Genomic DNA, 25,633 nt, shown 5'->3' on the forward strand with positions numbered 1-25,633 from the left:
GCTAGGATGGACGAAACTGAGTCATTTTGGTCAAGTAAATTAAATAATAAAAAATATTAAACGAAATAAACCGACTAAAAGCAACAGAACCGTTTTTTAGGGTCAATAGGCGCTAGAATTTGCTGAGAAAAACTTGAGCCTTATAACGAAAATTAAAAAAACGGTAAAATTTTCTAAAACCTACTCATTGTAATTTTTAGCTAATAAAACAAGTATAATTTTATATATAATTTATTAAAAACTAGCAGGATATATATTATTGTAATTACAACATTGAATAATAAAAAGTCTTACATCCATTCACTTTTAGTTAGAACTTACAATGAGTAATTAACAACAATTTTTTAAATTGAAAAAAAAATTTTAATTTAAAATCAAAACAGCCTCTCCCGATTTCTTTTTTAAGTCAAAAACTGTTTTAAAATTGAGTAAACAGTGTAAGATGACAACACTGTTGTTACATCTTAAAAATTTTGCTCATAAAAGCCTTATTCCCATGCAGCACAACCTTTCTAGAGTTGTATAACATTATGTAAATATTTCTCCCTTGTTTCAAAAGATCTAACGTAAACTTATGTGTTGTATTACCCTAATCGTTTTCTATCGTCTTCTGTTCAATTACAACCTTTATCCGAAGTAGCGTAACCTTTTAAGTATATTTTAGGTTACCTTGTTAAAAGTCACTTATCTTCAAAATAAGTACAATTACAAGGTTTAAAGATGAATCCAGAATAATTAATATTTTGCACTTATTTAAATTAACTTCAAGTATTTTAAATCTAATTTTTAAAGCTTGAACATCTTTCCCTATTCCTTATTGCCAATTGTTCAAGATCAATAGTAGAATAAAAGTAACAATCAGGACAGCTTTAATTAAAATCAGCTCAAAAAAAAAATAATAAAAAAATGGCTACAAATAAATTATAGCAAATAACGTCTTCACACAAAAAAAAAGTTTTAGTTGTTAAAAAAAAGGTTCAAAGCAGAAGTTTCAAGTTAAAATTTAGTTCTGTACCCTATAAAATATATAAAAACAAATAAAACAAAAGATTGTAACTATTTTAATAACTTTTTTAAAGTAAATTGTTTACCAATTTGTAAAAAGTTGTTAATATTTTTTAAAAGGTTATTAACAAACTAAAAAGTCAAGATTTTTGAAAAAAAAAAGGATATACGAAGCAATGGAGAACTGCCGGAAATATTCACGTGAAGCGTTAAAAGGCTTACTTGTTATACAAAAAAAATTGACTGAAAAAAAAAATTCTTTCATCAGGCAACTTACTATATATCATAAAATACTTTATGCTCGGTATATTTTTGTATTTCCTTTTTTTTTCCGATTTATTATTTCTATTGTCTTCTGAATTTTTATTACTGGTTATATATATTATAATTAATCTAGTATATTTTTAGATTTAAAGGAATATGCTTTGCACAGAGAAACCTGCCATGTCCACCGCCAAGACTAACTCTGTTTTTCCCATTAAGTTCTCATTATTTATAAATAATTTCCTTAGTATTGTTTTACTTTTTGTCTTTACTAACTATTTACAAGAAGGCGTGGCTTTGGGGGATCTAAAAAAAAGGTTTCTTAGTAATTCATTAATTTCGAACTACTATATTAAATGATTTGTATGTTTTTATTAGAGGAGTAAAGTTATGAAAATAGAAAATTACGAGGAAAAACCTCGTTCTTTTGGAGAGAGTATAGCTAACGTTAGATTGCCAATAAAAACAAAGAGTGGAATTTTAGTTAAAAATAAAAGAATGGAAGTTTTACAGACAAGTTGAGAATTTCATAATTAAAAAAATTAATTTTTATTTAATTCATTATAACTTAATTGATTATAGCTAGTGAAGCTTTGCGCCCCTCATCTCAAGAAGTTAAAGAAGTTGTTCCACTTGAAGAATCTCAAATTACTGGAGAAACCATTGAAGGTGATCCTTAATTTATATTGTTTTCACCTTTTTTGGATAAATTTCTAAACTTTTTATACTAATAAGAATGCCAACCAACGCTTCCTCAGTTTTTGTCAAAAATTCAGAAATCTTTTCGGAACGTTAAAGCAGAAATAGCCAAAATTTCTTTTCGAATTATAGAAGATCCCGCTAAAAATGTATTTTTAACATTTCATATATATTTTAAAATAAGCACCAGATGAATTTGTTTTCACTTATTTGGTGTGATAAAGTTTTTTTTACTACATATTAAAGATTTATTATAGATGGGACAAATAAAAGAGATTTTAAATCTCATACAAGATTTTGAGCAAGATTTAAGAATTCGGAAGTTAGCAATCGTCTCTGCTTTATCGATTTATAAAGATGTTCTTCCAACGTTAGTTATTTTTAATTTATTTATTATATTTATATAAGTTTAGAGAATAAAATAATTAGGCGAATTTTTTTGTTTACTAATTTTAAAATATTAATTTTACACACTGGTAAGATACACCATACGAAAGCTAACGAAAACCGAATCTAAAGGTAAAGTGAGCAAGGAAGTCAAAGAACTGCGCCATTTTGAAAGCACATTGCTTAGAACTTACCAAAACTTTCTGAATCTTTTAGAATTTTTTTCGAAAAGTTAATATATAATCTTGGGTAAAAAAGCTATAGTAACGGATTCCATATAACTACTTTTTTTAGAAAATTTGAAAAAAACAAATAGTAAAGAAAAGCTAATTAGTACCGATCTTGAGGAACTTTCACGAGTTTCCGTTAAGGTTGCTTTGAATTTTATTTTAGATTATTAATTTATACTTCGTATATTTCTACACTTTCTAGAGATTTATATTTAATTTGTTTTTTCAGGTTTTATGCAAGTTGCTCATAGAAAAGCCAAACTTTAACTTCCGAGGTTTTATTATTAATATTCTCGTTCCTTTTTTGAATTCCAGCACTGAAGAGGTTTTTTCCCGAAATAATTAAAATAATTGTACTTGATGACTTTTTTAAAAAGTTGAGGAATGTTTGCCTTAACTGTTTTAGTGACGTCTTTTCAGTCGATGTTTCTTTTGAAGTTTCGTTGGAAGTTGTGAAAAGTGTAGCAAAGTTTGTAAAGAAACTCAACTATAAAGTGAAGCCGGAGGTTTTATTGTTTCTCATAAGCGATAAATAATTCAAAATTAGAATTTTTTTTTTAATAAGAATTGCGTTAAATTTATTCATCGCTTTTTAATGCGAAAACTATTTTATATTCAAGTTTATAAAAGTTAAACAAACTTTTTGACTATTATTATTTTTTTTAAAAGTATATTTTTAAATTTATTAATTTTTAAAAAGTATAACTCACTGCATTTTTTTTTAATTTTTTTATAACAAAGTAATTAGTTAAATATATTTTTAATATTTTATTAACATAATATAAACCATATTATCTGAAATCCTCTACGCTGATCTTTTTAAATATAATAAAATAAACGCAGTAAATAGAATACATTTCAGGTTCTGACCATTCTACTTTCTCTTCCGCTGAGTAAAGACTTTACCTGCGAGGAGACTTCCACGGATTCAAAAAAAAGTTTCAAAAAAAAGAAGCATGAATTTCGTTCCCGTGGTAAAAAAAAGGTTTTTTATATGATTATTATTAATATTTTATTTTCCTATACGTTTTATATATAGAAAGCTCGGTATGTATATTTTTTATGCATATAGAGAAAGCTTAATGCTATACATATATATTTTCTATACATTTCTTTATATATAGAAAGATATAATGGAAAGAAAGTTAGAGAAGGAGTTGTCCGAATCGAATGCTAAAGTTCGGACGGAAGACATAAGAAGAAGAGTATTACTTTACCTTGTTTAATTATGATAAATAAATCAATTTCCATTGGTTGTAATTTTAATAATGACAAACTTTTTTAAAGAAAATGGATAGAAAGAAAGTTGTTTAGAATATTATTAGTATAGAATAATTTATTATATATCATATTATTTTGTATTTCTTTAAACCTGAAGAAATGTTATTGAGTTTATCTATTATGATAAAGCCAGTTTATATTATTTGCATTACTTTTTTTTTTTAAAAGTAAATTGTTGTCAGCTTAAGCGTTTACTATTAAATATATATAATATTTATACATAACTGTTTCTTTATTTACTCATTTTTATTGTTTTAGTTTGTATTTATTTATTCATTTTGTTAATATAAAATTTTTTTGGTAAAAATAATATTAATATATTTATATTTTTATATATAAAACAAAAAACTTATAAAAAATAAAAATATATTTTACAAAATTCCAAAAACAAGAATAAAATAGTTACAAAATTATATAGAAAAATATAAAAATGTAATTAGCTCTGAGTTTTTGTATATATAAATATATATCATATATATATATATTCCTTAAAGTTATTTTAAATTTTTATTCTTTTCACTGTTTTTCTTTACTACCAGCAAACCGAACTTTTAAAGTTGATACTTTCATTATATCTTCGCATGCTGAAGTTCACGGCGCCGTCACATTTACTTTCCTCCGTTTTGAAGGGCTTAGCGAAGTATATCTTTTTTCCCTGGAATAACATGCTTATATTACACATAATATGATGAGTTTTCTGTAAAACAAAAATAATGAATAATATTATGAAATTTATAGTACTTTTCGCAGATTCTCTATTTAGAATGTTAAGTTTGTGGTTGGTATTTTTTTTGGGACTTTTAAAATATTGTTGGGGTACACTAACATAATGCTTTTCTCACTACGCAATATATATATTATTTTTGAGGGGAAAATAATTTCTTTATTAGTATTAACGAGTTTGAAAGTTAGTGAGATTCTATTTATTTTTTTCATGGATTTTAATGATTCTCAGACTATTATAATGTAGGATTGCGCCGCTTTTAAATGTGGATTACTTTATGGCTCTTTTAAAAGTTTTGGAGCAGCTTTTAAGGCGTGAACTCAAGTTTGAGGACTCACTATATTGCTTAAAAGCTGTTTTTCACATGTACTCTACACAAGGCAATAATTTTAATGAAGTTTAACCTAAAAAATAGACTGTTAGTAAATATAAATATAAGCAGCTAATAGAAGCGAAGCTTATTTTTTATTGGTTAAGTATATTTATTTTATAGAAACTTCTCTTCTTGATTTGAGCGTTTTTAGCTCTGCACTGTACAAGCTGCTTTTGGGTTCTCTTCTATATTTTTTGTGGTAATAATTGTGCACTTAAAGTAGTGTTGAGATGTAGAACTCCCGCGTAATCTTGGAAAAGCCGAACTGTTGATTAACTGTTTGCAGACTTTTCTTATTCATAACTTTTTGGTTGTGTTTGCTGAATACTATTATTCTTTTTTTTGTGTATTTTTTTTGTTATCCAACAGTTTGGCATTAATCGATATGCTGGTTTTGTGAAACGCATGGCGGCGATGGCTCTTCGGGTCCCTCCAAATGTCGCTTTGGCGCTACTTTCTCTCATCTATAAAATTGTTCAGGCAATAATTATAATGAATAATTTTTTCAACATTCGTTCGATAGCAAGCGATAAATAAATATATCACTAAATATTGCTAAATAAGTATTGTCAAGTAATAAAAAAATATTTTTAATGTGATAAAGTACTTGATAATAATCAAGATCACTGAAATAGCGGAATTCCAAACTTCTTCGAATGTTTGATGAAGAAATTATTGGCTGCGGCGTTTACTTACCGGCGGCTAAAGATCCCGAAGTTTCCAATGCCTTGAGTTCTTCCCTTTTAGAAGAGCTCGGCGCCCTGAAGGTTTTCTTTGAAAGCACAGAATATAATGAATTTTGGTTGAAATGAGCCACTAATAACTAAGTTTATTAGAGCAATCCACATTCCCATGTGCGGGATTTTGCAAACGAACTAATCAAACGGGGGAGTGACGACTTCGGTGCTTTATACTAAATCCAATTCATATTTTTATTAAATATATTAAAGGAAGAGCTCGTCTGCTTCCACTTCATTTGAGAAAAGATCCGCTGGAGTTTCTACAGATCCAATAGAAATGCGCAATAAAGTAGTTTTTTTTTGTGATTAATAAATAAAAGTAATGCTCTGCTTTTATTTTAATGATTTTTCTATTTTTCAGTTATCAGATCCAACAAATTTTCTTCGGGTTGTTTAATGGAGGAAGGAAAGAATTTCAGAAGAGTTTCGTAGACAGTGGAACGTATTTTAATGAACTTGTTCCGCTCTGCATAATAAATATATACCTACTTATTGTTATATTTATCATTATTTCTGTTGATACCAGCATCCATGGATGTGTTAAATAAGTGAGAAGTTAAGGACCTATTAAACAATAAACATTTATTTAATAACCAATAATGTTGTGACATTTGTAAATACCGAAAGTCTTTGAGCTGTTCTTCGTCGTACTGGTCGAGCGTTTCTGCTAAGCACGCTTGCAAATATCGTAAAGCTCCAAACTTATCGTCCACGCTCATTTCCAGAAACCTATGTTGTTAGTATACACATTTTGTATTGTTCACTTGAAAGCCAAAATTTTATGTAAAAATATTTAAAGAATCAAATTTTGTACTGCTTATAAAATAATATATACACGTTTTTCATTATTATTATGTACATAAACACTTTTGCTTCCGTATGAAGTACAAGGCTTGTTTTATGACGTCTTCTTTTTGGACTTTATAGAATCGTAAACTGAACAAACCAACCAATAAGAATGCAAATAAATAAAAAGTTTGTTATATCAAGAAAAACCTCCAAAAGTCATTCAGGCGCTCTGTTCCTGCATTTCCTCCAAATAAATAGTGAATCTGCAAATATATTTATTTTCTTTATTGGTTTTTACGAGTTATCACTTTATTGGTTATTTATATAAGTCGTTTAACTCTAATGAATTTTCTTATAATATTCTGTTTCACTATTATTGTAGAAAAATAATACTTTATTTTTGGTGTCCAATACAAACTGGTGAGCAAAGCGGGGACACGGCTCATCTACTCCGGAACTTTTCCTGCTCGCCAGTTCCACCCTTAGATAGTATTATTATTATGAGCTATATACATTGAAAGAAATAAATAGTTTGTGAGTACTATTATTTATATTTATTACATTAAAGAGAAACAAAATAAATTTATAAATGGAAAAGAATATGCATTATATTATCTTCAATATTTTTATTTGCTCAAAAAATTTTGGTAATGTTTTAATTATAAGTGAATGCCTTTCTATAATAAAACATTAAAGTATTTAATATCGCATTGGCTATTATTTATGGTGGGAGCCAATAATTTTGTCAGCGCTGCTAACCATTTTTTTTTGTCAATAAAGTAAACCCAAAATGAGTTTTCAGTGGACGCTTCTCGTTTGCCTGGAATTAATTATAATGGATAATAGTCTGCGTATGCTTTTCAATAAAAATATAAAAATCATTACATAAAATTTAATGAAAAATAAAAGAAAAGTGTTAATTAATATTATGAAGTTAATATAGAAATTATTACACGTGAAATAATGAAATATGAATAAGTATTAATAAAATCATGTAGTTAATATAAATATTCCAGCATTTACGCAGAACTTGTGACCTGCCGGGTTCCTTCTTTCTTACTGGTGAGTATTAACGCCTAACTGGTTCTACCAGTAGTCGTGCGTTTTGAAGCACGCTTTTAACAACCCGTAAGCAAAGCTTTATATATATATTAACAAGCAGTTTTTTTTAAGCCAGTGAAATAAAATGCTTTCTCATTCATTATTTTTAAGGAGTTAAGTTAAACATTCAATTAATTAAACAAAGTAAATTTGTGACATAAAAATATGAAAAGTGCACCTTTTTTAGTGTGCATTCCAAAAACGAATATTTCCCGCCTGAAAGGATCAATAGTCGAGCGTTGGGTGAATGATATCTCTGGTCCGCCTTCAGAAAGATAAATTTTTTTTGGCGAGTCATGACATTCACTATTATAAAAGCAACTTAAATCGAACCTTCTACCCGTACATCCGCGATTGCCCACGTGACTTTTTTCTTTAATATGTTGTAGACAAAAAAATCACTAAAATAAGTTATTATTAAAGTTCTATATTTTTAGGTGATCGTTTATATTGGGAGAAAGTCAAAGTATGTGTGCTAGAAGTATTTAACTATTGGCCAATATAATAACATTAATAAAACGAACTATATACACACCTCATTGGTTCATTGGCATTCTGTCCGGAAAAAATATAAACGTGCTCATCACGAGGGTCTACAGAGGTACAGTGGAATCACGATTAGTGTATGACAATATTAAATAGCACTCGTACGCTTTTTCACTGGTAACAAACCTTGCTATTGGCCTTTTATAGAATGTTGTAACACTATTTTTACTGAAGACTATTGTAGTTACAGGCACATGTGATAGTAAACAAATTACGACACACCTTCAACTTTACTTTTTATTACTGCTAATACATTGTCTGGTTTGCGCTTTTAATTCACAGTAGTTACAGCTTCTATAGTCACAATTATAACAGCATTAAAGTCTTTTTTTTTGCGCATTTCAGCTTTATAGTGGTCATGAAAAGAGTGAAAAAGTAGAGCAACGGCAAGTCTTCGCAGTAATTACCAAATCCAAAGTTTTTAGTTTCATTAGTTTCTTGGCACTAAAAATAATGACAAGACTAAGGATGGAAAGGAAAGTCAGTCAAGGTTGTTAAACAATTTTTATGAGAAACGATTCAAACAAAATATAAACAAATGTTGGTTGGCCGTGCTTGTTAAACTAACATTCATTATAAATAATTCTAAGATAAGTAATAATATAAAGCACGACTTTTTCGTTACACCTTAAGCGCGTGCTATGGTAAACTGCATTTGGTTAAGCATCGGAACAAATCGTAACACAACAAAATAGTGAAAAACTGTTCATAAGTTATAATTATTCCATTATAAAAATCGCCACTTTTCCAACTACTAGGAAACCTACAACTCAGCACTTCACCGCCAAAAATTTTGCAAATCCTTATAACGTTTACCAATGGGTTTATAATAACAAAGAAAAGTTGCTTCACTATTAAAGCAGAATTTATAATTACAAATACTGTAAGGAATTACATTATTATCGCCATAGCAAAGCTAATCATGAATATCTACACATATAAATAATGTACAAAACCCAACAAAATATGCATTAGAAACAGTGAAAGTAACTACGAATTAAATTCAAACCATAAAGAAAAGAGTGGCCAACGCGAGGCATCAATTCGACATTGTGTTGCTCTACGCTATGATAATAATATTGTAACTTTAAGAATAAATAGAAAAAGAGATGTAAATATATCAAAAAGTACTGAAAGTGATGATTATAAATTTTTTTTCTATGCGCAAAAAAAAAGTGAATTATTTGCAAACAAGAAAAAGTAAACATGTAAACTCCAAAGAAAAAAGTAAAATTTTCATAAAAGTTATATACGTACGTAATGGGAACCCACTGATGGTCTTCATAATAATAGTAGTACATTCCTAAATAAAATTCAAGCATAATAGAAATGAAACATGCAATAATATATAAGCAAACCAGAATACGGAAGAGGCGACTCATTGGAGGAGATGATTTTCCCGCCAAAAACGATCAGAGCCTTTTCTTCATTGCTGATTTGCATTTGATGGTCGAATATTAAATGAGGCCCCCCTTCCTTGGCTTTGCATTTTAAGGAAAATATTTAACACATTGTAAGAAAAATAGTGAAAATGTTAAATATGCATTCATAATAATAATTGTAAAATTGGTAAAACAAGCCTGTGTCCGACGATAGTAAGGACCAATGGTCTTGAACGATATCATAAATAAAGAAGTCACAAAGAATATTTTGAGGTTTTCTCTAAATTCAGCAACAGAAAACACCAATAGAAAGTTAGTAAAATAATTTTTATGTTTAAAAAAATTTTCATTATAAAACGTGACGTTTATGGATAATAAATTAAAATAAATTATATATAATACACGTGCCACAACATCGACATAACGGCCTAAACAGTAAATCTTCTGCGCTTCTGTGTCTATGCAAATACTATGGCAGGATCGCGGACACTAAAAAGTGTGAATACAATGAGAAAAATCGACAGGAAAAATTATGATTATGATTCCAAAAAAATAGTTAAAAGGTAGAAGCCACGTGATAATTACTGGTCACGTGAAATTTTAAAAGCCTATTGGATAAAATATATAAACTAACGCTCATTGGGGAGGTTATAAGACTAGAGTCACTATGAAAAGATCAATAAACGTGGTCATAATTTTTATTGGATAAAACTTAAACCGTATCTAACAGGGGCCAAAAAAAATAATGGTTTTATCTTTTTAAGTTTTTTTTTCACTAGAATAGTTGATGCGAGAAAAAATTTTAAGTAAACTCGTCAATTCTTATGGAAATCACTGTTATTATGCGCTGCTGTTCGTTAGTTATTACTGAAATGTATTAATATAATTTATAAAAAAATTGTTACAATGAAAAAAATGAAAAACTTCATGAAAATTTATCCACAATATAAAATATATTTTAATAATTTTCTACAAACGCACCGGCCCTCCTTGAAGTTCAGTGTTGTCGCTAATTTTGTGCCAATTATTGTTGGGTATAGAATAAGACCAAAAGTCTCCTTCAATGAAATAAGTTTGAAAATTTTAAGTTTTCTCAATAAATATAATGAAGATATCATAAAGATAAAGAAACAATAATAAAAATAGAATAGAATCATAAAAAGAATTTCATTTACTTATGTGATTTATATATAGCTTGAAACTTTTTCGTTTTCAATAAAGTAATTTTCAATAAATTTAATGACTCCAAAAATTCATTAAAATTTTATTCTCTAAAAGGCTTAGCTATGTAATAAGCCATGCGGCCCAGTAATCGGCTTGCGGTTATAAACAGTATATTTAAGCTAATCGTCCTCATAAAAACTGAACCAATCATAGCGCTTATAACCCCCTGAGCCAATGACAACTTAGTCACAGACAAATATTATTGTTGTAGAGTAAAATATTGACACCATTAGTTGCGTTACTTTTCTGTAATACTATTTATATTATTGATATTCATTTTTATTTACCCAAATCCTTTTCTCCATCCCACCCGCCAAAAAGGTAAATAACGCCATTTTCGGGATCTATAATGAATATGTAAAAATAGTATAAACGCATTAATAATAATAAAAGTTTTTAAAAAATAAACAGACAAAATTAAAAGAAGCACAAAAATTTAATAATCATTAAAAAAGACGAATCAGGATTTGCGTAAAAGTGGCCAACCTATCACCATCTGATGCCCCCCGCGCAAGCATGGCACAGTTGTAGCAACTTGGCCGTCTATAATGGGATAATGCCACTCACAATGATAATCATAAATGACAATATAAATAATGAGACTTGAATCAAAAGGAAGAATTCTAGACCAACGAGGACGATAAGTTTGATTATTTATATACTCTTCGAATAAATCCTTTTTGGACGCCTCTTCAATAATTCTCTCAGATTTTTCAAAGTCGCCGTTGGTGACCTCAAAAAAAGAACTAATATTAATGAAATAAAAGGCTTTCTACAAATAATTCTAAAAACAAAAGTACATAAATTTTAATGCTATCCATTATAAATTCAACAAAACTATATACTTCTACCGAAAGCTCAGCTCATACAATATAATGATATTTTAATAACATAATATACCAGAGAGGCGTACAGTTTAGTCAACAATGGGCTCTCAAGTTGAATCTTCATTAAAATTGGTGATCTTTTAGTAAAAAAATAATGAAATGGATAACTGACGCCACAAAAACCTTCGAAACTGCTCGCAAAGCTTCAAAAGGTTCTAAATAATTCTTCTGGCGAAAATATTTAAGACACAAACGAATCACCTCTCTTTCTCGGAGCTGTAAATTTATATACATTCAACAAAAGCGCACTATTTTTACTGATCATAAATTTATTTTAATATTCAACCAACAAAAAACGATTTGCTTACTTCATCATATTCTTTCAGTCGGCGAGAAACTGTAAAGGGATTGCAAATACCGTCCAGCCGAACATACCTTTGATAATTATTGGCAGAAAATAAAGTCCAAAAAAATTTTTAGTCCACTAATTTTTAACTACGCTTCACTAAAAAAACTTCAAAAAACACACATCAGTACAATACCAAATGCTGAAGTTGAAGTTCGAGCCCCACGCAAGTATAGGAACTTCATAATTGCAATAATGATGATGAAAATAACAATATAAATACAGTAGTGTGAACCTATCTTAATGAATTTGCAGGGAACTTCCAGTTCTTTATATTTACAAGTTATTGAAAAATGCTCTTTTTTTTCATCATTATTAAGGCCTCCATGGAAAAGCTCCATCTTTATAAGTTCAGTTCATAAGAAATAATGAATGTTATTGTGGAGTTTAAAAAATAATAGTTAAATGTTAAAGATGTTATAAATAGAAAGTGGAGAGCGACTTCGTTATATAAATTCTGTATTATAATATAAAAATAATGAAAATAATAAATAAAAGTATACCCCAAAAAAATTAAAATAATAAGTCTATAAATATTATCAGCAAAATTTTTGAAACAAAAATTTGTTGTATTATGGTTTTTATGCAAACGGTGAATGCAACATAACACAAATGTCAGCAACTACAGAAATTTTAGCGAACTCCCTCTTGCACATGTAGCCTTAAATAACCTGGCGTGCACGTGATTTTTTAGAACCAATTATCATCGCTTCAGAGTGCCGAGCGCAATGAAATAACTGGCCCGCCAAGAGTGTTGAAGAGTAGCTTGAAAAACTTTTTCTTATACAAACTACTAGACGCGCTAAATTTTAATTTGTTCAAAATTTATTTTTAGTAAATTTACTTTTTATTATTTTCATATTTGAAGTTTAAAGAAATAATAAATAAACTTTTACTCAATATTTTTACTGGTTTACCTACGAGCGCATTGAAACTGTCTATGATCGCTTCAACAAAAATAGTGGTTTCCATAAAGTTAAATGTTTAAAAATAATATAATTACAAAGGTAATTAGGAAAAGTTTCAAGTCCTTTATTAATAGTGGAAATGAAGAGAACAAAAACAGGGTGAACGAAACAGAATTGATATAAACCCACTATAAAGCGTGACATAAAGACTAAATATCAAGAAAAATAATAGTTACGAAAAAAAAACAAACATCTTTGATAACTTATAACTTGTTTATTTTTTAAAAAAAGTGAATTCAATAATTCTATGAAATTAGGAAATTTTTTAATATAAATTAAATTATTATGTGCTTTTGCAATTTTTATTTAAATAAATTTTTTTTTAAATTTTAATTAATAAAAAACTAGAAGTTTTCTTTATATACCAATATGGAATGTTATTAAGAAAAAACGTAAACTAAATTTAGTATAAAAGCTGCTATAATAAATTTATAAGACTAACTAATTTATGACGTTACCATGTGTTCAATAGCCAGCCCACCGTATATTTTAAATTCTTTCAGATTGCATATGTGTGCTGCAAAGTTAAAATATATAACTGAATAATTTCAAAGCGCTACAAAATACAAACAAGATGTAAAGAAAATACATTACTTGCTAAGAAAATAAATTAAAAACTAAAAATTCTAAGTAAAAAGTGATAAAATATAAGTAACAAAAGTTATTAAAGCAAAATAATAAACATAAAAGTTTTATAACCTTTAAAGTATTTTCCAAAAGTAATGCGACCTAATAAAGAAAGTAAAAATTTAGCCTTAAATATAACAAAATTCAGTAATTTTAAAATATAAAAATAATTTAACTAAAAATTCTATTTATTTACGGATCAAAGAAACTTGCTCAAGTCGTAGCAGTATAAATTGCAAGAGATTATTTTCTTCACTAGACCACCGAGACGACTGTTCGCTTGGATTGTCAATCTAAGCGAGGTAATAATTATAATTAATATAATTATAGTAATTTAAAAAAAGGATTTTTCCATGGAGTAACCAACTAATTAACAATTCTTGTCTTACCAATATATTTTTAGGATGATAGTCGGCAGAATATGACGACCAGGAATGAATGGAATACGGTAACTCAACTTCAGTAAACTTCAAGTTATAACAATAATTATTGATAGATATAATGGAAGAATCTTAAATTTTTAATGGGATCTACCTTAAAAAAAAAAAGAATTCAATCTCAACAAATAAAGTTTTACCTCCTGTTTCGAAGGTGGCATTTTTTATAATAGCTCAAATGATTAAGAAGAGATAGTTCTGGGAATGACTAAAGTGTGTAGACAAATAGTAAAATAGTTATACTAAAAATAAATTAGTAATAAGAAGAAAAAAATAACAGACAGAGAAACAACTTTTATGGAAAGTATATATATTATAGTGATCAGAAAAAAAAAATTAATAATTTTTGTAAAAGTAAAAAAAATATATATGTAAGAAAGCGTGAAAAAGGGAGAGAGGGAGGTATAAATACCAGTTATTATTATTATTTGTAAAAAAAATTGTTATAGCGTAATACTATACATAACTAATAGTATTGTATTCAAGGCAACTGCTCTGCTAAGTTGAGGTCCTTAAAAATTTCAAAAGGATCAAATTAGGCAATGGACGGTAGTAACTTTACGGCACTCTATAGGTTAATGATGTCAAATATTTTTTACTAATGATCTGTTATACATTGGATCGACGCATTTTTATTAAAATTAGACTCGTATTATTGTGCATAGTTACTGCGACGAAAGCCTATGTTTAATGCCAACTTCTAAATATAAAAGTCGGTGACTTTTGGAGATAAAAGTATTTGATACTCACTTAATTTTTTATAAAAAAGTGGGTTATGTTTATGTAGTAAACACCGTTAAAGGAAAACTCTCTTAGGCAAGTGGCCAAATGCAAGAATGGGCTATAGTAAATAAAAATATTCTACGACGATTGCTATAAAAATCGTTAATGGGGTTGCGCAATTTTAATGCCCAGTTTTGAAATACTTGCTGAATTAAAATTCTTTGCATGCATAAACGCTTAAGAATTTTATCACCTCCACTGTTGTTCTTAACACCCCCCCGTTTTAGTTCAACTCACGCAAATTCGCATATCACTAAATTTTTTTTATTTAACCTTTGTAAAGAAATAACATAATATAGTTTTGATAATTATATAGGTAAATGAAGGAATTCGGTGATACGAAAAAATTTTAAAATAGCACACAAAAGCCTTATAAATAATAGCAAAGGCTCAGACAGAGAACTAGGGCATAGCTTTTTATATGGCCCACCTTATATACCCGTATACCTGAAGAAGGCTCTCTTTTAGTCACCGCACAAGAAATCTAACTCAGGAAACGAATATTTTGAACGGAATGATATGAGTTTCGGACCGTGAACTTCGATCAACCATATAAAAAACGACTTAATAGACTTAATTTCGCAAGCTCTTAGAGGTATGGCATTTTATTATAAGCGTGCTTCTATGGAGTGTAATAGAAGTAAAAAATAATCGGTGAGCAGCGCGTATATATACATAGTACTAGTACTATAGTCTAACTATAGTACTAGTAACAGACACTAGTCTGTACAATGCAGCTAAGCCAGTGACGAAATGAGCAGTAACGAGCCGCGACACAGCCCAAGCATAGTCTGTTACTAGTATTATAGTACAAGCTCGATCCTCCAACGAGGAAGGATCAAGCCTGCATCCTTTGAACTCAGGAAGAGTCTATAGTATCATTACTCATTATGTAACTCTTGCTATAGCGGCTTTCATCTTTGGTACTCACCGTCAACCAGAGTAGAGTGCTACAAAACTTAGCAGCTTTCGTCAACAATTTAATAGTGAATCGATTGACTACGGCTGCTCTTCCATTGATTTTCACTAAAGGAGCGTCTCCGGAAGGCAATGCTAGTACTCAAAGCGAAGTATTCACAACAAGTAAACAGTAGCTATCCGTTTGTATGTCATTGCTATGTTTCTACTCTAAAGTCATTAAATTTGCGAGCAAATTCTCGTATCCTTTCAGCTAGCTAAACTGAGCATAAGTCTAATAGAGGTAAGATAGAGCCTGCCTCAAGACTTTATCTAATCTTCAGTTTTTGTCAGTTTTAAAAGAAGTCGTTCCCAACCGTGTGTCTCTAACTCGTCAAAAGTAGGTTAGCTATGGCAACCTGCGCCTTTCCTAAGTAGCATAAAACTCACAACTAAGAACCCCAGTCAGGAAGGTACCATAATCACGATCCTAGGTTGGTTGATTAATCCGTTAGCGACTCCAAGCTTAAAATAGTAAGCTAGCCATGTTGGCCTTAGGTTAATGTGCATTATCCGCCTAAGCAGCTATTAGTCGCCATCGGATAGTGGAGGGTGACATGACCCGACCGAAGATTAATTTACATTTAAATGCTGGTTCATCTTAGGATGACAACCTCTTGAGCGCCCTAGATCGAAACCATCGGGGACCCGCAAGGACTAACATGAAAATTAGACGCTAATTTGAATATATAGGTCCTTTTGGGCCACTTTTACTAACAGGCGCCTGGGAACAGAAGTCGCCGGCAAGTCCTTACTAGCCTGCAGTCGTACAATCTAGCACGAAAGCACCAAGATATTGCTAACAGTCAAAGTCTACCCGCTAAGTAGCCGACCTGCACAGTCGCCAAAGTTAACAACTATATAAACTAAGGACTTACTTTCTGTGGTCACAGTACTAGACCGACTGCGTCACAAGCTCGTGCACCGATGAACTAAATAAGCGCAGCGAGAGCAAGTTAAATGGCTTAATAATTAAACTTGCACTGTGGAGAGAAAAAGTACCTCTAATAGATTCTCATAGTTAAAGTTTTTAAATAACAACCTGAAACATAAAAATTTAAGTGAATACAAAAAAAAACTAACTAAAACACAAAAAATACATTTAAAAAATGGATTAATATAGGATGGTATCAGAAAGTTAGATTATAAATTGAAAAAATATTAATTTTTGGGAAGCCTGGAACTACAGGGGGATGAGGGTTAAGGGTTAGGTTAAGTATATAAAGTCGCAAAGAAGACACTTTTTTTTTCTCTTTTCTCTCTCTTGTCAGTTTGAATTGGGCCCATCCTCTTTATAGTAATGTATGACATAGTTTATTAAGCAATTTATATACAATTTCTTAGTTTAAAGTAATATTTATTATATATATGCCGCTTTTTACACAGTGTTATCACTAAGAAAAGAACTAACAAACTCAAGAATTTTTAAAATAATTACAAATACAAAGAGGCTCATTGGCTGATATCTCGAAGTTCATTGGTCGGCAGTATCTGAAAATTTAGTATATATAGAGGGGAGTAATTAACTTACCCTTTTAATAGTTTGTTAAAATATTGTTTTAATGGTCTTATCCTAATAGATAAAAACTTTGTAATGCATCTTTTACTTAATTTATAAAGGATTAGTATCAATGTTTTTACATTTTCGTTATATTTAAATATGTTTCATATTCTTATATTTATCCAATTAATTTTTTACTTTCAGATTACGTTATCAGCACCAAACTATCCTTTAATTTTAAAAGAATGACCACACTTCATATCTTATATCTGTCAAACGCACTTCAGTAACATAAAAAAATTCTTTCAACCCACTAAAACGTGTCAGTAATTACCTCTGAACTTAAGGTGTACTAAGTAGAATGAGTTTGCAAAGAAAAGCTTTTTTTTCAGCAACAAGGATCTGAAGCTATTTACTCAAAGTACTAAGTTGGCACTCTATATATTATAACTAAGTATAGAAGAAATGTTTCAGTATTACCTATTCGATTAGGGTTTAGCACTTGATTTTTAATTAGTCTCATATCGATTTATTGATTACAAATAGTCCACTTAGGATTGCAGGTATTAGCACGTGTGGCAGTGACATAGAGGGGATGACTTGAATATAGTTGCTGATGTACTCTTAAGACTAGTCAAGAAAAAAAATTCTATAATTTTAATGCTAGTTAATATAGCGCTGAGTGGAGAGGAAAAACTAACACGACTTACTAGGGCAAGGTACTAAACTCATAGAAACATAATCTCGTGGGATCTACAATCAGCACTGAACTTTATGAAATTGCCAAAAAAAGGGCGGATCAAAAAGTGTGCTGGTAATTGTAGACCGGTGTATAAGATACATGTGAGCCAAAGGCTTTAATGAGGTTGAACACCGAGATGGTGAAAACAGAGTTAAATGAAGCTTTTAGTTGCACTACTATGGATTAAAAGGTAATATTTACGAGTAAAGAATTAATTTTTTCACCCAGACGATAGAACACTATAGTAGAGTTTGTAACAACAAGCCAGCATCAGGACAACATGACTGTCGAGAGAGTAGTTCAGACAATTATAATGCGTCACACAAAACACTCTTTTAGTGGAACGAGGAATGGAAGGAATTATTAAAAAGAATACGTTTACTACTATGATAAACTTTCAAATGTTTGGGCGTTAGTTCCTCCTACATGTTCAAAGTTGATGAATAATAAGAAAATTTTTTAGAAAGAGGTTGGGCCGCAGTGCAAATTAGATGGGGAAAAGGCATGGAGACCAGACTAAGTATTGGAATAGACGTTAAATACCGCTTGTACAAAGTATTAAAAGACTAAAAACAACAACTAAAAAGTAAAACGAAAGCATTAACGACTATCGGGTAAGGGCCGAGGGAGGGTCAAAAACAGGCTGCTTAGCTTGTCGTAACCAAAAATTAACGAAGTCAAACAATAAAGATTGGAACGTATCATGCATTATAGTAGAAAATACAGAATAAAGGTTATATAGTTAGGATAGACGGCAAAGGAAAAGAAATTCTTGGAACCAACCCAATCAGGTATGGTTGTCAGGTTTTAGGCAATTTAGGAAACAACATGTACGTTTTTCATTTTTTAATTCTGAACAACTAACTTCATAGAAATCCAGGAACTGTTTAAACCTATTTAGGAAAAGAAAAAGAATTCGACTTACTGGTAAGGGTAGCTGCGGCAATGGAAAGTTGGACAGTTGAGTCATTCTTTATAACGTCGTTGCATTTGGTTACTATTTTACTTTAGTTGGTGATAAATGATGTGGCAAGTTGACCAATAGAGTACTCTTTAATATTTGACATTATAAAAGGAAATGGCATGTGCTCGCATTCCCTCCCTTCGCTTACTTTGGTGTACACATCGTACTTCGCAGGCGACTCGGAGTTATAGTATTACAATACTTAGAAGTATATTTGATAAATATATATTATACAACTTTATTTGTCAATAGTCTATTGTTTATGAAACTTCAAACCTTGAAATTAACCAAAAAAATTATTTTAATTAGAAACTTGCCTTTTTTCTATAGTTAAATAATTTTCATAAATATACCTTTTATTTCTAAAAATAACTGGTATATACCTTTTTAAAGTCTTAATCCTTGACTGTTGTCGTTATAAAGAATGCTCTAAAGTAGTTATGATAATTTTAACGTATTCCATTTATCTGTTCTGTATGTTGCTTTTTTAAAAAAGATACCAACTAACATTTCATAGTTATCATGGCCTACAATAGCAATATTGCTTGGCTTTTATACATGTACGGTATTAACTTCTCGTAAACCACTTTGACTAATTGGACATAAAAAAAACTTTTCTTTTAGTATTTGTACACTGTAAATCTAGCTGCACTGTAAACGACTGCACGGACTTCATATTATATGCCGGAAGATATAGTCTTTTTTATTAACTTGGTTAGTTATTATGAATATGTATTTGATTCTTTGAAAGCTATACATAAAAAAAGTTTAACGAAGCGAAAAAGGGAAGACCATCGCCTCTGAAACGTTATTTTTACTTAATAAGAATGGAAGAGTAGCTTTTTTAACCTTAGAAGACTTCGCCCATAAACTTTACTGAGACGGAAGACTGTTATACTTATATGTAGATAACGCTTAGTGTAGCGTACTAATTATTTTTTTACTAACACTAGCTACTATAGTGACTATCACTGGTATTATAACATTACTTAAAAGGTTTCCTACATAACAAATTATACGAGTACCCTGAGCCACTAATCTCCTAATTTTCAAGCTTGCCAAAGAGAAACAGGCAGAAAGGTTGTTTCATCCCTTTCTTCTACGCTATGCAAGGAAGCTAAACTTTATGCTTACTGATAGCTATAGAAGCCTAGATATAGACACTATTAAAATAGCACTAGAACTAAAGTGTGGATGGTTGTTAAAACTTAAGCCAAGAGGTTACACAAACAGGCACTACTAACGCTATAGCTTTACACTACGCAGTTGACGCAGCGGGGAAACCGCTTATGCAATAATACTCGTTTAACTTTTGCTTATTTGGACGTATATATATATCAATATCGTTAACTCCAGACTACGGAGCTGTAAGAAGAGACGTCTGGTTTTCGATATATATAAAAGTAGCACAAAGTAATAAGACCTCAGCAACAGTTAATGTAATAGTTAATTTAAAAGAGCTTAGAGGTTGCGTTATGGGCCTGAATAATAATATGATAAATTAGTTTATCATTTCAGTTTTTAATAAACTACTAAGTACAAAATTAAACCACTGACATATTAGTTCATCACACAGCCTTCCATTTATTATCTTTATCTTAATCTTTTCAGATCCATAACGTCTTTATTTTAACTGGTAGTTTTATTACTTCATTAACAGAAAATTAGATCCTTATTCTGCGCTTAAAACTTCCGCTTACTAGACTTGTACCCTTAACGGAACCACTTGTCGTCGTAATTTGGTAGTTATTTATAACAAAGGTTAAAATAATGTTCAGAACTTCCTATTACATTGTAACATAGCTTATAATGAAGCGCAGGCACCCGGTAGTAGTAAGAAATTAAGTTAGTAAAATTATTTCATGATAAATTTTAAAACTAATGCGTGAGTTTACGTGTGGCAAAACTAAGCAAAGACCCATAACAACATCCTTATGAATTTTTATTATAATAATAATAAATTTTATAATTGGAGTAAATTATTGTATAGAAGTACCTCTTATTTTTCTAAATAATAAAAAATTTGTACATTAAACTGAAGAGACTTGCGCAAAACTTGCAACAATAAAAAATATAAAAAACTAATATTTAAATTTAATGAGGATTTAAATAAAATACTTTTACACAATTTTTAACATTTTTCAACTTTTCCCAGCGGCCGAGGCGATGTTCCTGCGCTACGGAAGCTACAAGTATCGTTCCTGACGCTGAAAACTGTAACGAATTAACATAACCAACACAAGGAAGGTCAGAAATGGAGGAGAGCGTCTTGTTAGGCTCAAGCCTCCAAAGTTTGATAAATCCCGTGTTGGAGCCTAAATTTTATTCGTACTCAGTATACTTAATGGTTGCCGATATAAATTATAATGCAACTTGTAAACTACTATAAAAAATAATAACTTTAATGCATTCTTTATAGCAAATGCTTTCAAAGTTTAAAAAAAACAACAAGCAAAGTACCAGAAGCCAATAAATCGGAGTAGCGGTAAGAAGCGACAGAAGTCACCCACGGCGCGTTGGCTTTATTGTTATGATTATGAGTATTTTCCGATTTAGAGTGCCGCATGCCATGCGCCGAAGTTTGAGTAAAAAAAGGACGTCGCCTTGAAGTTGTCCATAAAAGAATTTTTCTTTATTAAAATAATAAAAATTACAAATAAATTTTCTTTTGATTTGTATAATAAAAATTAAAAAGTCAATTAAAGTTTTATAAAAAATACTTCTCAAAAAAAAGTTTCTTGTAAAATAGTAATAATAATATTCATAAGAAACCCATCTTCTCCGCAGGTGACAAAAGTATTCTCGTTAATCATACAACAGCACTCAATGTTGCCCACGTGGCCTTTGGAGTCAAAAACGAGTTGACTTTCCTGCTTGAACGCAATAAAGAAATTACATAAAATCAGAAAAGCTTTACTTGAAGCGCTCCCATAATAATAATATATAGTAATGATAATAGTACTAATACTAATACTAATACTAATACTAATAATAATCATAATAAAATAACGGCTCCTAGAGGACCTCCGAAATCTTCCACAAGCGCAACGAACGGTCCCGGCCGCCTACGGAAATGGCCCTGTCTCTCGATAGCGTGTCAACGCACATAACAGAATCCTGATGGCCAAAACTAAAAAATATTTATAGAAATGGAAATTGAAATGGTGCAAAATTGATATAAACTGCAGAGAAAAAGTTAATAAAATTAAATTAAACAAATTTAATTAAAAAGATTAAACTCCCTAAGTCAGAGAAAGTTCACTTTTACATAACTACTATGCATATAAAGAATGAAATTTAAATTTAAATGATTAACATCTTAAAATCTTTGAATTTCCATAACTATTTAAAAATTAAAAACTTTCAATGACTACAAAGTTATAAAAGACGAATATTTTTCTTCAACAGCTAATAAAGAAAAATACTTTCAAGGGTAACCAATCGGAAAAAAATGGAGAAATTTTCAACGAAGTGTAAATTTTTAAATTGTTTAAAAAACTAATAAAAGATTTAATTGCCTTCATTTATACAAAGTATAATATATATAAAGTAATAATAATATGTGAGTGTAGTACAGCTGCTCAATAAATAAAAAAGAATCCACATCCCAAATCTTGATAGTCCGATCAAACGAAGCGCTGTACAAGGTGTTGCTCCCTGAACGAAATGCTAAACTCTAAAAAAAATCATTATAAAAACCTTTTAAAAACTTTTTTTTACTATTCAATAATTTAATCAATTTTTTTAATCAAAGTTTTAATAGTTTTCCTAAAATAAATCAATATGTATAGAATAAAAAAATATTTTTAAAACTATTATAAATACGCAAACGGAGCTTCAACTTTTCTACTAAAAAACGTTTCAGCAATATTAATTAAAGTCGAAATTATATGAAATTTTCAAATATTTGTAAAATTATTATAGAAACACTATCGAGCAACAATTTCTATGTAAAATTTATACATCAGTTATAAATATTTTAAATCATAGATTGATGGTTTCAAAGTTAATTCAAATTAGATATAAATATAAAATATTTTAAAAAATATTATAAATAACAATCAATCCCAATTTTCTACTTAAAAGTCGAAACAAGAATTTAATTATTTAGAATTAAAATCAAAGTTTTTAATTGAATCCAAATTATATAAATAAATATTTTAAAAAAACTAATATACATACACTATAGAAGCTTGCAAATGTCTAAAAATCGAAAAATCAAATATAATTATTTTTAATCAATATTAAATGATTTTTAAATTATTCCAAAATGTAAACCCAATTAAAGTATCAAAACTTTTTTTCTATATTCCATTCAAAATTTAAACATCAATTATATTCAATTTTTAACAAAAATTCCGTAGAATTTAATTTATTTCTAAAATAAACATTTTATTTATAAAAGTCACGATCCATGAATTTTAAAGATAAAAACAAAGCCGTTATAGAAAAGGAAGTCGTAAAAAAAAAGAGCATTAAAAAAATAAAAAGTAAAAAAATAGTTAATTTCTTAATAAGTTTGTAGTAAGTTAAGCAAAAAAATTAAGTACGGTTCAAAAGAAAATCTATATTATATAAAATTTAAACAAAAATTGATTATAATTTTTAAAATTATATATATAAATTTAAAATTCGCCAGTACCAACTTATTGAAAACTGATTTCCATAATAACTTACCTCCCAATTTTTTTTATAATTATTAAAAAATAATTTTTAAGTTAACTCTTGTATATAAGCAAAAAAAATGGTTAAAGTTGTGGTAATAAAAGTTGTTATATTAGAAATAAAAAAATATGTAATAAAAATATTGAAAAAAAAAGTAATAAATAATACAATATTATTATTAAAAAAAAATTAACGAAGAAATCTAAATAAATTAAAAGCAAAAGCTACACAAATTAATTGCACGTGCTCACTAAGCAGAGTTCAATTATTGTATTGATCTAAAAAATGTATAAGTCTTACTGAAATTGGGCCTCTGTGTCCTTTAAAAACGTGTAAAAGTTCACAATTGTTAACGGCATTCCATATAAATATTACATCTTCTTTACCTCCAGACGCCTAGAAAAATTGAAAAAATAGTAAAAACAAGCAAAATTATTATAAAACAAAAATTTATAATCAAAAAAAAATGCTAAGTAAAAGGAATCTATTCCATAAAATTAATCAATATATAAATTAGTACTTAAAATAACAAATAGCTATTTGAACAAAATTCAATTTAAAAATAATTAATAAATAAAAAAACTCCCTTAAGACTCGTATACGGCACTTTTAAACGGTTTTAATAAAGCTAAAATAAAGTAAGTTTTACCAAATACTTCCCATCCGTAGACAAAGCTAAAGCCAAAATTTCTTTAGTATGCCCCCCAAAAGCCTTCCCTTTTTTCCCACCAATTATTCTACAAATTTTGCGTCCACTCTTGGCAGACCCTAATAATAAAAAAAAGTAAATCTTACATATTCACTTTCTTTTACAAATAAAAAAAACCTTATTACATTTAATTATTGTAGAATCTTTTGATCCAGAATAAATGTATTTCTCATCAGAAGAAATAATAGCGCAAGTCACCGGAAGCCGGTGGCCTTTTAAAGTTAATACTTTGCTCTCCTCAAAGGCGTTCGTGTACAAATGAGCCAAAGTTTTAGTTACTTTCCTGTCTTTTTCTTCCTAAAAAAGTATTAAATTACTATAAGATTCCCTATATAAATTATAATATTTTTTAATAAAGATAACTTGTTCCCGCTTTAAACGGTGAGATATTCTTTCGTGTACAGTTAATCTACTATTTTCTAAATCTCCAGCTGCTTCCTCTTTAGAAATTGTTGATAAGTACTCTTTTGCAAGATGGATACGTTTTTCAGAAGGAGTTTCGAAATCTTCTTTTTCTAATATATCATCATCAGCTCTGTCTTTTTCCGTTTCACTTTCCAAAGCATCAGAATCCTCCTCCGAAGCATCTGACTTAAATATATAACACAAGTATGAGAAAGAATTTTACGGTTATTTACAATTATATACTTTTAATCAAAGGATAAAAACCTTTTTATAATTTTTTTTTTTATTATTAGACAAAAAAAAGGGATCTTTCATGTTATAATAGAAGCCCCGCCAAAGTTTGAAAACGTTAAAGACTTAGTCGCCCCGTTTTGCTCACTTGGAATTCAAGTGTGACCACGTGATAGGGGCCCTCCATGTCAGGCATAAAGTTTATCGTATTTTGCGTTTCCTCCTCTTTGCTTAAAAACTAAAGGCAAAATACTTTTTTTAGCTGAAAGGTTGAAAAAAAAAAAGTTCTAACGCTTATATAACATGAGTACATTGGAGTATATAAACTGATTTAAATGCTCAATATTTATCACAAAATCTCAATTTACACGATTTTTATCCCATGGCAAAAAAGAAAGTGGTAAATAAGTTAAGTTTTGAAGTAGAGACAGTAGGACACAGCCACTGTAATAAATTTTTACATAATGCGTAGAAACCTCATTAACGAGGCTACACCCGGCGTGTAGCGGAATATTTAATAATAAACTTTAACGGCGGTATGATTTTGAGGTTTAATATATGGTTTTGCTTTTAGCTTTTATTACTGTATACCACCAACAAGGTTTGTTTAATTATCCTTCATGTCCCAAACTTTAATAGAAACAAATCTTCGTCGTAGAGGTGATG

At 29.3% G+C, this 25,633-nt stretch overlaps 4 protein-coding genes across 4 annotated transcripts; 1 reads left to right on the top strand and 3 right to left on the bottom strand.

Annotated features, from left to right (window-relative positions):
• Window positions 1-2,898: 2,898 nt before the first annotated feature.
• LOC135143659 (nucleolar complex protein 3 homolog) lies at window positions 2,899-6,142 on the top strand. The gene is made up of 13 exons (XM_064075566.1): window positions 2,899-2,910; window positions 2,963-3,091; window positions 3,448-3,570; window positions 3,710-3,790; window positions 4,406-4,506; window positions 4,837-4,970; window positions 5,084-5,140; window positions 5,200-5,273; window positions 5,333-5,443; window positions 5,599-5,730; window positions 5,800-5,866; window positions 5,914-5,992; window positions 6,065-6,142. The coding sequence occupies exons 4-12, from the start codon at window positions 3,719-3,721 to the stop codon at window positions 5,976-5,978; spliced, it is 813 nt and encodes a 270-aa protein (XP_063931636.1). The 5' UTR covers window positions 2,899-2,910; window positions 2,963-3,091; window positions 3,448-3,570; window positions 3,710-3,718; the 3' UTR covers window positions 5,979-5,992; window positions 6,065-6,142.
• LOC135143647 (muskelin-like) lies at window positions 6,054-9,612 on the bottom strand. The gene is made up of 13 exons (XM_064075543.1): window positions 9,498-9,612; window positions 9,397-9,442; window positions 9,149-9,204; window positions 8,129-8,186; window positions 7,927-7,994; window positions 7,772-7,858; window positions 7,252-7,312; window positions 6,886-6,973; window positions 6,700-6,755; window positions 6,571-6,639; window positions 6,325-6,432; window positions 6,227-6,267; window positions 6,054-6,169 (listed from the first exon to the last, which is right to left on the bottom strand). Exons 1-13 carry the CDS (start codon window positions 9,580-9,582, stop codon window positions 6,054-6,056), a joined length of 939 nt encoding a protein of 312 aa, XP_063931613.1. The 5' UTR covers window positions 9,583-9,612.
• Window positions 9,613-12,071: 2,459 nt separating this feature from the next.
• LOC135143673 (muskelin-like) lies at window positions 12,072-14,523 on the bottom strand. The gene is made up of 8 exons (XM_064075583.1): window positions 14,478-14,523; window positions 14,151-14,218; window positions 13,963-14,040; window positions 13,770-13,866; window positions 13,646-13,675; window positions 13,405-13,463; window positions 12,214-12,319; window positions 12,072-12,157 (listed from the first exon to the last, which is right to left on the bottom strand). Exons 2-8 carry the CDS (start codon window positions 14,169-14,171, stop codon window positions 12,078-12,080), a joined length of 471 nt encoding a protein of 156 aa, XP_063931653.1. The 5' UTR covers window positions 14,172-14,218; window positions 14,478-14,523; the 3' UTR covers window positions 12,072-12,077.
• A 957-nt stretch (window positions 14,524-15,480) lies between these two features.
• On the bottom strand, window positions 15,481-25,063 carry LOC135143648 (U3 small nucleolar RNA-interacting protein 2-like). The gene is made up of 13 exons (XM_064075544.1): window positions 25,001-25,063; window positions 24,695-24,922; window positions 24,457-24,628; window positions 24,272-24,390; window positions 23,923-24,018; window positions 22,533-22,633; window positions 21,982-22,087; window positions 21,730-21,827; window positions 21,418-21,587; window positions 21,104-21,272; window positions 16,629-16,654; window positions 15,725-15,846; window positions 15,481-15,663 (listed from the first exon to the last, which is right to left on the bottom strand). The coding sequence occupies exons 1-13, from the start codon at window positions 25,049-25,051 to the stop codon at window positions 15,481-15,483; spliced, it is 1,641 nt and encodes a 546-aa protein (XP_063931614.1). The 5' UTR covers window positions 25,052-25,063.
• Window positions 25,064-25,633: the final 570 nt, after the last annotated feature.

Source organism: Zophobas morio, unplaced genomic scaffold (genome assembly GCF_036711695.1).
Source record: "Zophobas morio isolate AGI-343-1 ecotype UQ-CSIRO unplaced genomic scaffold, CSIRO_AGI_Zmor_V1 ptg000068l, whole genome shotgun sequence".
In the NCBI taxonomy this organism is placed as follows: domain Eukaryota; kingdom Metazoa; phylum Arthropoda; class Insecta; order Coleoptera; family Tenebrionidae; genus Zophobas; species Zophobas morio.

Bases quoted from the DNA above. Each gene is read 5' to 3' on its own strand.
- LOC135143659 (XM_064075566.1), top strand. From the start codon at position 3,719: ATGGAAAGAAAGTTAGAGAAGGAGTTGTCCGAATCGAATGCTAAAGTT. The intron at 4,507-4,836 runs GTATATCTTTTT...ATTATAATGTAG, and splicing joins GTTTTGAAGGGCTTAGCGAA to GATTGCGCCGCTTTTAAATG. The intron at 5,444-5,598 runs GCAATAATTATA...TCACTGAAATAG, and splicing joins TCATCTATAAAATTGTTCAG to CGGAATTCCAAACTTCTTCG.
- LOC135143647 (XM_064075543.1), bottom strand. From the start codon at position 9,582: ATGCAAATCAGCAATGAAGAAAAGGCTCTGATCGTTTTTGGCGGGAAA. The intron at 8,187-9,148 runs GTTTGAATTTAA...GTACCTCTGTAG, and splicing joins TGGCCACTCTTTTCTTTATG to ACCCTCGTGATGAGCACGTT. The intron at 6,756-6,885 runs GTATTATTTTTC...ATATATTTGCAG, and splicing joins TATTGGACACCAAAAATAAA to ATTCACTATTTATTTGGAGG.
- LOC135143673 (XM_064075583.1), bottom strand. From the start codon at position 14,171: ATGCCACCTTCGAAACAGGAG. The intron at 12,320-13,404 runs GTAACGTCATAA...GAACTTATAAAG, and splicing joins GGCTGGCTATTGAACACATG to ATGGAGCTTTTCCATGGAGG. The intron at 12,158-12,213 runs GTTCACACTACT...GCAATTATGAAG, and splicing joins CTGCAAATTCATTAAGATAG to TTCCTATACTTGCGTGGGGC.
- LOC135143648 (XM_064075544.1), bottom strand. From the start codon at position 25,051: ATGAAAGATCCCTTTTTTTTGTCTAATAATAAAAAAAAAAATTATAAA. The intron at 24,391-24,456 runs GTAATAAGGTTT...TTTTATTATTAG, and splicing joins AGATTCTACAATAATTAAAT to GGTCTGCCAAGAGTGGACGC. The intron at 16,655-21,103 runs GTTGAAAAATGT...CTTGTGACGCAG, and splicing joins CGCCTCGGCCGCTGGGAAAA to TCGGTCTAGTACTGTGACCA.